The sequence below is a fragment of the Oryzias latipes genome, chromosome 13 (assembly GCF_053564925.1).
Source record: "Oryzias latipes strain Hd-rR chromosome 13, Olatipes_Hd-rR_3.1".
In the NCBI taxonomy this organism is placed as follows: domain Eukaryota; kingdom Metazoa; phylum Chordata; class Actinopteri; order Beloniformes; family Adrianichthyidae; genus Oryzias; species Oryzias latipes.
In genome coordinates, this window is record NC_136249.1 from 20,956,637 (window position 1) to 20,967,199 (window position 10,563).

Sequence of the window (10,563 nt, forward strand, 5' to 3'; positions counted from 1 at the left end):
CTGAAGACCTTCTCAAGTGTTTTTAGCAATTACAATAAGTACAAAAAATGAAATATAGGAAACGAGTCAAACTTTGTTACATTTATATCTTCTGAAGGCTGAACGTCATCACTTGTTTTGTTAAATGATACGCCACAGTGTTTGGAGTAATGAGAGATGTTTACCAGAAAATGTTGCCAGATCCAAAACTCATGTGCAAACATTTTATTGTCAATTGTCCAAAACAAGCAGTTGAATTGCAAGAAAGCCTTTGTGCAACTCCAAAAATATGTTCCGGAACTTACTTAACCTGTTCAGAAATATTTGAGGGACAGCGACCAGCACTATGTAACAAAGAAGTGGGCAAAAACCGATGCATTGGTAGTTTCTTGAAGAAGAAGAAAGAAGTACTGCCAATATATGAATTTGATCATTTAAAAGTAAATGTCCTTAAACATCTGGGACACTTCACACAACTTAATTTCAACATTTTAACTTTTTTTTTAAATCTTTTCCATAAATGTAGTTTATCTCTGTTCAATATATACTCTTATTTTGACAAGATGGGTCATTTATTTGGACTGTTCTCTAAAAATGGCAAATCTTTATTGAGGTAAGATGATGCCTTCAAAGCAGTGCAGCAGAAGTTCTGTGAAGTTTTATGACAGCTACAGCGTGGATGCCTTTGACAAGGGCTCACTGAGTGTGCATAGCCTTGTGTGTGTATGTCTGTTGTGTTACGTCTATCAGTGTGACCCTCCACGTGTTGACTGTTGACACAAGCAGGCTTTGGGCGGGTCCTGTGATAAGGAGGACCTTCATAAGTCATGAAATGAGCAGCAACTCTGTAGACTCCTGATCTTCAGGTAAAGGCCTGCCGCTCTCTCACATTCTGATCTTTCTCTTGTATAGAGAGAAGACTGTGAAAAAGTGATTTTAATTTGAGTCTCAATTTCATTTTTTTCTGCATTAAGTGAAAGCTTTACTAATCTGTCTTATTGTCCTTTCACAGAAATAAAAACATGAATTTCAAAGTTGTGATCTTCACCCTCTCACTCTCAACAACTTTAGGTATCCATTCATTCTGAGATTTCATTTTTATATTTTGCAAAGAATTGTTTTTTTACTGTACCTTTTTCTTTTCTGTAGCATACCCTTTACAAAATGAGTCCAGAGGAGCAGCCTGGGCTGATACAAAGACCAACCAGGCTCATGACAAGGCCGACCAGACTAAAGACATGGAGTAAGTCGGCTAAAAGATTAAATCCAACAGTAATGTTGATTAAAAATGACTGAACATATCTTTAATGGAACGTTTCTCTTCTTTTTAGTAAAATCTACAAGAGCATCATTGACAACAGTGCTCTTTATAACCATGAGGGCGATGACACCAAAAATCCTGTGGCAGAGGAAATGCAGCAGAAACTGACCATGGAGTCAGAGCGTCTCCGTGCACGTCTCCGCCAAGAGCTGGCTGAGCTGCGGGAAAGGTTGTCCCCATCTCCAGCTCATCTCAGTGCCACGTTGGCTAGCATAAGGGAGCGCTTAACTCCTCTGACTCAACAGCTCCAAAGCTCTCTTAGCAGCAACGCCCAAGATCTCTGCACCCAGCTCAGTTTGTATCTGCAGGGCCAGGAAATGATGGAGACTCAAGCAGAGGCCAGCCCAGCTCTCCACCAGGAAGCTTTCCAGTGGCTCAGCCAAACCTTGAAGCGCAACAGCCTTCATTTGGCCAACATGATAAGTGAATTTCGTGCAGCTGCCACTGGCGTGATAGAGGATTTGAAACAAGGAGGTAGTCCTGAGGAAGATGCAGATAATTCAAAGATGTGGCAAGACGTGACCTCTCGTCTGGAACAGGAAGTGAGTTCCCTAAAGGAGGAGGCACAGAAAAGAGTGGAGATTCTAAACGCACAGCTTGCAGCACTGCAGGAATCTGTTAAGCCCCATACAGCTGAAGTGAAAGGTGCTGTGGAACGATTCTGTGAGAACACAGCCCAGCAGAGTCAAGAGCTTCAGGCCTGGATGGAGAGACTGTTTAAAGCATTGGAGGAGGAACTCCATGCAACCTCAAGTATGTATTTTCCATTGCCCATGCAACACGACAGCTCTTTCCAGGGGGACTTTTCTGTGAAGCTGTCTGCTCTGATCCAGGACATTCTGCACTCTGTGCAGTGACAGAAACACACACTGAAGAAATGAAGTTTCAACTCCTCTCAAATCACTTCATTGACTCATCTTACCTGTATTCTTGAATTCTGCTTTTTTTATAACTTTAACATAAGAGCAAGCTGAGTGTAAATATTTATAGATATGCAAAAGATATTTCTGAATGTTGGTTTTTCGTTCTGCATGATTGAGGATTTGTGTCTGTTTTAATGTTAAAACGGTGCTAACTTCTATATGTAAAGGGTTGTTATTTTTGATGCAGCCACATAAAAGTTATTTTTCATCAATTTATTTCCATGAATATATTTTATATAAACGAGACAACAATGCAAAACGGAAAGAATACTTTTTATTAATCTTTATTATAGACAGACACTGAATGTTTATATTAGCTCAGAATTTCTTTCAGTGAAATCTGAATATCTGTACATAGTATTGTAAATAAGCAGTTTGACAAATATAAGTTTTACTAATGTAACTTGTACTTTTTAAAACAGTGCAAACAATAAAGCTATTTTCCAAAACTACGACACCCGATTTCTTCATAACCTGGAGGTGATTACTAAATGTGTAGATACACAAAGACACAAAAGATCCTAAAGCAGTAGTGTGGTTTTAAATGCCAGTGGTCATTTCTATTTGGTCAGATTTTTATGCTCTATCAATGCTCCAGAGAGACTTAAATGTGACAAGTACAAGACTTTCTGTATTCCTTAAATCAAGTAAAATTTCTTGAGAGCAAACCAACCACCAAGAACCATCATGACTGCAGCAGCTGATCCAAACACCACCCCAACCACCAGGCCAGTAGTGTTCACGTTTTCCTTTCCTGAAGCCACATTATTAGCTGAGACACATAAAGAGAGACATAAGGGATTTCATTCCAAAATGTCCCAACCGGACATGAAATTAGTGTCAATTCATGCCACAAAAGAACACTCACCATATCCAGCAGAAATAGGCGTGTCTTTGAAAAGAAAAAAAACATAATACCAATGAGTAAAATGAGCTGTCATAATGTGCAGATAGTGTGAAATTGAAAATGTGCGCCAAAACCCTATATTTAAATCAAGTTTTTGCACCTTCTTGAGCAGTATACAGAGGTCCAACTGTGACGGTGGCTGAGTCACGGGTTTCTTGTCCAAAAGGAGACACCGAGCGTTTTCTTCTTCTATTACAATTCTGAAAAACATCCGTTATGCCACTGGTGTTTTAATGAATTAGTCAGATTTGTCAAAAAAGTATAAGCAATAACCAATTAAAATCTTCTACATATAATCTAACTTTAACTAGCTCACAGGTTTGCTGTGGTATAAACTGTTGGAACAACAGAATGGCAGTAAGTCTGATGAAGTTTTCCTCCAAAAACATCTTAGAAGCCTTTTTGTGTTGTCTTAAAGCTATTACATTTAAGAAGCTAGTTTATTTTGTGAATAAGGTTTCATGGAAAGTAAAATGTCTTGGACTGTATGATTTAAATCTAATATCCCCAAATATTTTTCTTGTGATAAGTTGAGCCTTTTAGACAATTTTTTGACTTACGGACAGCAGGTCCAGGCATTTGGTTGGCTCACAGAGTCTCAGTATGCAGTGCAGGTAGATGGTGGACTTTGCCAGGTCCCGGTGCTGGACAAAGCGGAAGGCCTCGAAATTAAATCGGGCAACGTTCGAAATGCCGTTGACCATTACACTCGTCCTTTGTTCCACCGTGCAGCTAGTAGAAACCCAGATTTTCAGTATGAAAACTGTAAAGTGGCATATGCTAACTGATGTTTTTTTAATGGTGTCCACTTTCTCACCCCGTGAAAAAGTTGTACTGCTCAGTCTGAGACATGTTGTAGAGACTCGGTGTTGCAAAACAGTGATCCAGTAGCAAGTTGAAACTGAAAAGAGAACAATCAGAGAGTTGAACACATTGCAGTACATTACTGTCTTACTTTTTAGCAGCATTAATTTTGGTGCAAATGCTGAACCTTGTAAGGTTTTCTTACTTTCCTGTGAGGTTGATGGCCTTGACCTCCACATAGACTTTTGTTCGCAGCATCAGCCCTGCTGGCGGTGGGATTAATGGGTAGGAGAAATCAGAGTCCTGGACAATAAATTCAAAAAAGAGATACAATGGGTTAAAACAGAAATCGTGATGAGGATGTAACTGAACTGAATGCCAACTGTACTTACATTAAAAACAGCCATTTTAAGGGAGTCAATGAAGGTGCCATTATTCTCACTGGTCGCCACTGAGACAGAGGAGCTTAAATATATACATACATATATATTAATACAGAAAAGATAAAAAAATCTTTTTTAATTTTTCCAAAAGATGACCAAAAGAAAAGTAACAAATGCTTTTTACTCACGCAACAATCTCTGTGTTGTTAATGAGATATTCCAATGGATAGCGACAGGAGAAATGATAATACAGATCTGTAGAGTAGCTTATTATCCCCTGGTCAGCTCTGGGCGTATCAATGTATCCTGTTATGATGACTGATTGGATAGATGAGAAGCCACTGAAGGGGCCTGCAGCGTCTGGCTTTTCATCTACAATCTAAACAAAACAGAAATTTGCACACATGGTAAATACAGTTTTTGTGTGTTGTCAAGCAAAACATAGTTCTATATATAAGAATCTGTGCATAGTATGTATGTTTAATAGACCCCTTCTGACCTGCAGAGACTGTCGACAAGGATTATTTTGAGTGTCGTTAACAGGAAGCTGGTAACGGACGACGGGAGGGTCCACACTGGTATCAGCAATGCCCATGCATTTTGTGTTGTTGTGGTTTCCATTGAGAGCCAGGTTGGTGTTGTTAAAACCAGCCCATTGAGCTGTGCACAGGTTAACCTCCAGGGTTATTATACTGGGGCCACATTTAACCACCATGTCAGAGTTGACTGTAAAAAAAAAAAAAAGAGGTACAGCACCCCAGCAGGGTTAAACATTTTAAAGAGACAACTAAATTCAACTGGAATCAATACAGTTCTGGTCGACCAAATGTATAAAACCTACTTGGGTTTCTTTCATACTTAGCCGAGCAGTTATAGAGAGACAGAGCAGGCTGCAGCAGCACAGCCAGCAGAGGGACACAGAAGGAGAAAGTCATGCTGCTTGGATGAAGTCTGATCTTCCTGGTTGCTGCTGGTAGCAAGATGCAGGGTTTTGACCCGATTTCAAGAAAATGCAGGTAAAAAAATTCAACAGTTATAAAAATAAATATTTTATAAATAAATAAAAAAATTCCAGTGCATTTTGCAGGCAAAAATGTGTTCCCTTTAATAGCATTACTAGCGACAAATAGAGTCGGTTTGATGTAAGTCTTACCTTGATGACACCTGAGCATTTGTTTGCAACAAACACAGTTGACTGTCACAGCTTTTATAGCACACAGTACACCTAAAACCATATCAACATGACTCTCAAGCCCTTCCTTTGCTCACACACCCCCTCCCCACACTCACAGATACTCACATGTTGTTCCTTTGGCTTGTCATGCAAACAGCAATTGCTTCTGGCACCGTTTTCTGTTTGTCTGATCCTCACTCAGAAGATTCATATGTCAGATATTAAGTTAACTTTAACTGTTGTTTCAAGTTTCCTTCCACTAAAAAAACTGTTTATAAGACGCACACTTTAGAGACAACTTCACTGGTTAAGTACAGTACTGAACCACTTTTCATTGAATAAAATGGAACACATCTGAAAACTGAGGATGTAAAATGACAGCATTAATCCAAATTATATCAATTACATACGAATTAACATGTTCTTTTTAATTGCATTAATTTGATTTTTGATCTTTAATTTTTTTCTATTATGCCAGGGATCATTCCCAACGTAATGTCCGTTGTCATATAATAAAGGACGACACGGAGGCCTGATCACATCAGACTGTTACTTCCGGGAAGTCTGTTTATTTCTGATGGTGCACACCTCAAAGGGCATTATCCCGCTTATAAGTCACTTACAAAAGAAAGAAATAATAAATCGGTTATTACAACTTCAATCGTGTTATTTTAAAATAGTTTTTCACAAAAAGTGAATTATTTGATACGCAGTGCAACACATTGTCATGGTAACAGCTACAGAGCCCAACCCACCTTGCTGCAGAAGTGGAAGATTAGCTAAACGATATACCAATGTATCCCTGGCAGTGGTGTTGCAGCCGAAAGAGTTTTTATCAACTGCAGGGACATTGTAATTGTGCAAAGGAGCAACCTAACCCCAGACCTCATTGACCAACTACTCTTTCCACAAAAAAAACATAAAAAGTGCTAATGATAGAGATAATCCCTCATACACAGCACGAGAAGTTTGTTAAACTACTGCTACAGCTAGTGTTACGGTGTAAAACATGTTCTGAAGTAGACTGTTACTTGTGTTTTGTGGAAATGTCAGCAAAAACTCAGGTGTTTTAAAAAAATTGTAACATGTTTTGATTTAAGTTACTGCATCTGGAAATGAAATCAAAATGTTAACAACAATTAAGTGACACGTGTTTAATTTCCTAGTCTCAAAGTTTACATTACCCAGGACAATTATTTTTAGGTAATCAGTGAACGATTGCTTAAATTTTTTTTCAGAATTTTTAGTTGAACAGGTGTTTAAGTTTTGAAGTCACTGTTAAATGAGTACTGCAATGTTTACTTATTTACAGATTTGAGATGTACTCAAGTGTTTGCGTTATGAGTTCTGTTTATTTTTAGTAGTCTCACAAAATTGGAACGTGCACAACGTTAATATTTATTTTATTTTATTGTATGTTTGTGCCCTATTAATGATAAGATCCTATACTATTTTCACATTTTGTCATTTGAGATACGCTCAAATACTTTATTTTTTTAGATGCTATATTTTTTTCAATTTTTTGATATTATTAAATAAATGTTCACTTTTTGTCTGTTGTTAAGTCTCAGACCCAATTTTTTCTGTAATTGGAAATTATTGGTCAAGTACTTTCTTTGTAACTACTGACGTTGGAAAAGTCTTTCGCTGCCTGAGTACTATCGAAATAAAAAAACAAAAACGTTTGCACAGTATGATAAATAAATGAAGTTTTTTCCCAAAAGATTGGCATCTTATGTTTTCAACTTTTGAAACGAGAATCGTGAATCAATTCAAAATCGAATCAACCACATACGAAGTTTGTGTTTGTGGTCAATGATTTTGGAAGCACTCAGAAAAGTGTTCCCTACTGATTTTTTATGTGTTAAGTTGGACTCTGGACTTGATGTTTTATTATTTTTTATTGTTCAAGACTGAAAAAAAAGCCTACACCTTGGTGGATTGGAGGTCTAACCCTAAAAAAATACAATTGTTCCAACATAATTTATTCCCATCATGGAAATGTTGTTCACCTTTTTGCATATCCCTCTTTTTGAGTAGAGAAGCAAACAACTTATCTGGATTATAAACACACTTGTACAGGCACAGTGCATACTATAAAAAATACAAACATTTTTAAACAATCAAAAATCCTAAAAGTGTGGATTCCTGTCTTTACAGTGGAAACTCCTTAATGCTTTGAGAGAGTATCTCAATGGCCACAAGCAAGGAAAACCTTTGTTGATTTTTCCTGAATGTCAAGCTTCTTCTTTATTGTTTACCTGGAGATGGAAGCCAAATAGTCCACACAGCTGTAGGCTACAACTGTCACTACGCAAAAAGGTAGATCCATTGTCTGGCAGACATGCATGAGATAAGACAGCCCAGGTGGTTGTCCTAATGTCCTGTGGTGAGACAAGATATTTGTCACACAATCTACAGATGATTCATTCTTTACAATTTTTTATCCTCTCCCCAATTTTACCTCAAGTGGCACTTGTTTTTATTTTTAGGCACTTTAGCAACAATATCAGCTTCAAACTCATCTTTAGTTTCCAGCTGGAAATCATGCAAAGCAGTTTGGGTGTGATGTTTACCAAGAACCAGAAATTTAATAAACAGGTTTTTTTTATCTCTCCTTTATTTGTTAGAGATACATTTCTCTGCATAAAATGATCATTTCATAATGAAATAAAGTATAAATGTTTTTTAAAGGATTGACAGCCAAAAAGTATTTTTAAAGAACTACAGGATGAAGACAAAATGCTGATTTTCTATGAAAAAGATCAGATACGTGGCAGCATACAGACAGATACAATTCCACCACATGTAACAAAACACATTCCAGAAGATAACAGTGTCACAGTAATTATTTTCAACAAATGATCCCAATGTCAAGTGATTGTTTCATGCAGTGCAACAACATCACCTTGTGCAGAACAAGTTCTTCATATCCAAACATGACAATGGTTTCCACCAGTTATATCAAGAAACAATGTAAACAAGGCCTAAGGGAGGCACTGATTTGAATGTTGGAGAAAGAGGATACACTGGGAAGATGGTTGGATGCAGCAGGCATCTAGGATATGTAAAGTAGATGATTAAAACAGATTAAGACGCATCAAGTTTCTATGTGTATCACTGACAAATAATTGAGAGGTTCATGTGTTTAGAATTATACACCACCCTTTAAAGCTGCAGAAAAGCTTTTTGTCTTTTATAAAGTAATTTTCAATCCCTACTGGTGGCAAACATGCCCTCTGATGCAAGATCATTTATGGTAGAAAGTTATGATTCTTTGTAATTACCAATTTAAGACACACAATAGTTTCCAACAACTTTAATTTAAAAAAAAGTTTTTGATGACACATTAATATTAAGAGTAATATAAATACTGAATTTTCTTTCACTAGTGGGGTAGCACAGTGGGGTAGCACTCTGACCTTACTGCAAGAAGGCCATGGTTCAAATCCCAACTGCTTCCTTTTTGTGTGGAGTTTAAATGTTTTCCGTGAATGCCAGAGTTTTCTCCAGGCGCTCCAGCTTCCTTCCAATGTCCAAAAACACGTTTTACAGGTTTATTGGTGATTTTAAAGAGTCCCTTTGGTATAAATGTGAGTGTTTTTCATCTCTGTGTGACCCTGCAATACTGGCAAACTGTCCAAGGTGTACCCTTTAGTAGCTGGGTAGACTTCAGCATCCATGTGCCTGACCAGAATAGGTTAAGAAACTGGATGGGTTTTTACAACTGGAATGTCTCTATGAAGAACAACTCTGAGAAAACTTGAACCACTCATGTGTAACTGCTGAGGATTCAAATGTTTTTTATCTTCCAAAAGCCATCTATCCACCTTCTCAACTTGCTGAATCCCTTCCAGGGTTGCAAGGTTGCTTGAGTCCATCCCAGCTATTGTTGGGTGAAGACAGGGTACACCTGGACAGGTTCCCAGTCTGTTGGATGACTATCAAAAAGCCCCAAAGATTAAAACATCTGAGACACCAGAATATCAGTACTGGCTAAATTGATGGTTTTAAAAGTTCCTTAAATCATTTTTTGTTGTTAAAAGTACAAATTGGGATTTTTTTTTTATTTAGGATTAGAAGAACAGGAGGTTTTCTCCTGTAGGTCATTTAGAATTTCTTGATAGAAATATGAAATTTGACTGGGCTATAGATACAAGTGGTCTTATTTATTATTTTAAGAGCTGTGTTTTTTTGTATTTCATATCTACATTGTCCTGTCAGCTTGCAACTAGCTGGTATAGTTTACATGTGATTGTGTTGTATTTTGTGCTTCATTACAGGCCTGCTGTGTTGCATAAGTCACAAGTGTTTTCTTTGCATATTGGTGCAGCTGACAAGCAACAAAAACAAATTTTTAAATTGTAAATTGACAAATATCGGTTACTGTCAGAACAGAATGAGGTAATTGTGATGTTTTGTACCTGCTGCAGAATAAATAACTCCTATTTACCAAAAATAACCTCCTGATATGGGTAGAGTCACATGGAATACTCTCCTATCCCAGCCATCATGTGTCAAAGGCAGAATGAACAGAACACCAGTCCATCACACAACAATTTATAACATTGGTTGAAAGTCAAGCACCTTTTAAACAAAATTACTCATTCACATCTGTATGAATGTTCTTTGAGAAGAGTTAGCATGAACCAAATTTCATTGAGAAAAAACTGATTTAAAGTTCCAATGTTGCGAGAGGAGACAGATGTACATTTCAAATGTGGGGCTAATTGTTATGTCACCACACTGGACATAAGTATGTAGAATTGTCTAAAGAGAAAGTAAGTGCCAAGGAAAGGACATTTAGAGTTTGATTTAGTTACTTAACAAAGGCTTTTATGCAACAAGAGTGACACAAATGAGGTACAAAACAAGCAAAGGATGAGCCAAACTAAATTTTAAGAATGTTAAGGGAAACTGAATAAACAAAAATAAATAAAAATCCCATCGTACATTTTCAATTAATTCTTAAAACTTGCCCAAAGGAATTATTATTAAAATGTCTGCTTGTTTGTGTCTGTGATAACCTCCGTTTCAGTGACGAACTTTTTATTTCCAATTGGAACCTATAA

General features: G+C 37.2%; 2 protein-coding genes across 4 annotated transcripts; one reads left to right on the forward strand and one right to left on the reverse strand.

The window, feature by feature from the left end:
• The first annotated feature begins 791 nt into the window (after nt 1–791).
• Nucleotides 792–2,675, forward strand: zgc:162608 (uncharacterized). Of its 2 annotated transcripts, none has more exons than XM_004075412.5 (4): nt 792–845; nt 992–1,050; nt 1,129–1,222; nt 1,311–2,675. In XM_004075412.5, the coding sequence occupies exons 2-4, from the start codon at nt 1,002–1,004 to the stop codon at nt 2,155–2,157; spliced, it is 990 nt and encodes a 329-aa protein (XP_004075460.1). In that variant the 5' UTR covers nt 792–845; nt 992–1,001; the 3' UTR covers nt 2,158–2,675. The 2 variants fall into 2 exon arrangements, with proteins under 2 accessions (XP_004075460.1, XP_020563938.1); XM_020708279.3 differs by having other exon boundaries at nt 829–909.
• Nucleotides 2,478–5,540, reverse strand: LOC101167813 (zona pellucida-like domain-containing protein 1). 2 transcript variants are annotated; one of them, XM_004075672.5, is made up of 11 exons: nt 5,471–5,540; nt 5,159–5,284; nt 4,817–5,043; nt 4,506–4,696; nt 4,327–4,399; nt 4,140–4,237; nt 3,948–4,031; nt 3,691–3,862; nt 3,231–3,330; nt 3,092–3,115; nt 2,478–2,995 (listed from the first exon to the last, which is right to left on the reverse strand). In XM_004075672.5, the coding sequence occupies exons 1-11, from the start codon at nt 5,487–5,489 to the stop codon at nt 2,862–2,864; spliced, it is 1,248 nt and encodes a 415-aa protein (XP_004075720.2). In that variant the 5' UTR covers nt 5,490–5,540; the 3' UTR covers nt 2,478–2,861. The 2 variants fall into 2 exon arrangements, with proteins under 2 accessions (XP_004075720.2, XP_078786341.1); XM_078930215.1 differs by having other exon boundaries at nt 5,159–5,287; nt 5,471–5,512.
• Between the last annotated feature and the right edge of the window lie 5,023 nt (nt 5,541–10,563).

What these genes read in the sequence shown, in the direction of transcription:
- zgc:162608 (XM_004075412.5), top strand. Translation starts at nt 1,002, where the DNA reads ATGAATTTCAAAGTTGTGATCTTCACCCTCTCACTCTCAACAACTTTA. An exon ending in CTCACTCTCAACAACTTTAG is followed by an intron (nt 1,051 to 1,128) that starts GTATCCATTCAT and finishes TCTTTTCTGTAG; the next exon opens with CATACCCTTTACAAAATGAG. An exon ending in GACCAGACTAAAGACATGGA is followed by an intron (nt 1,223 to 1,310) that starts GTAAGTCGGCTA and finishes TCTTCTTTTTAG; the next exon opens with TAAAATCTACAAGAGCATCA.
- LOC101167813 (XM_078930215.1), bottom strand. An exon ending in TAAGTATGAAAGAAACCCAA is followed by an intron (nt 5,044 to 5,158) that starts GTAGGTTTTATA and finishes TTTTTTTTACAG; the next exon opens with TCAACTCTGACATGGTGGTT. An exon ending in AACAACACAGAGATTGTTGC is followed by an intron (nt 4,400 to 4,505) that starts GTGAGTAAAAAG and finishes TATATATTTAAG; the next exon opens with CTCCTCTGTCTCAGTGGCGA.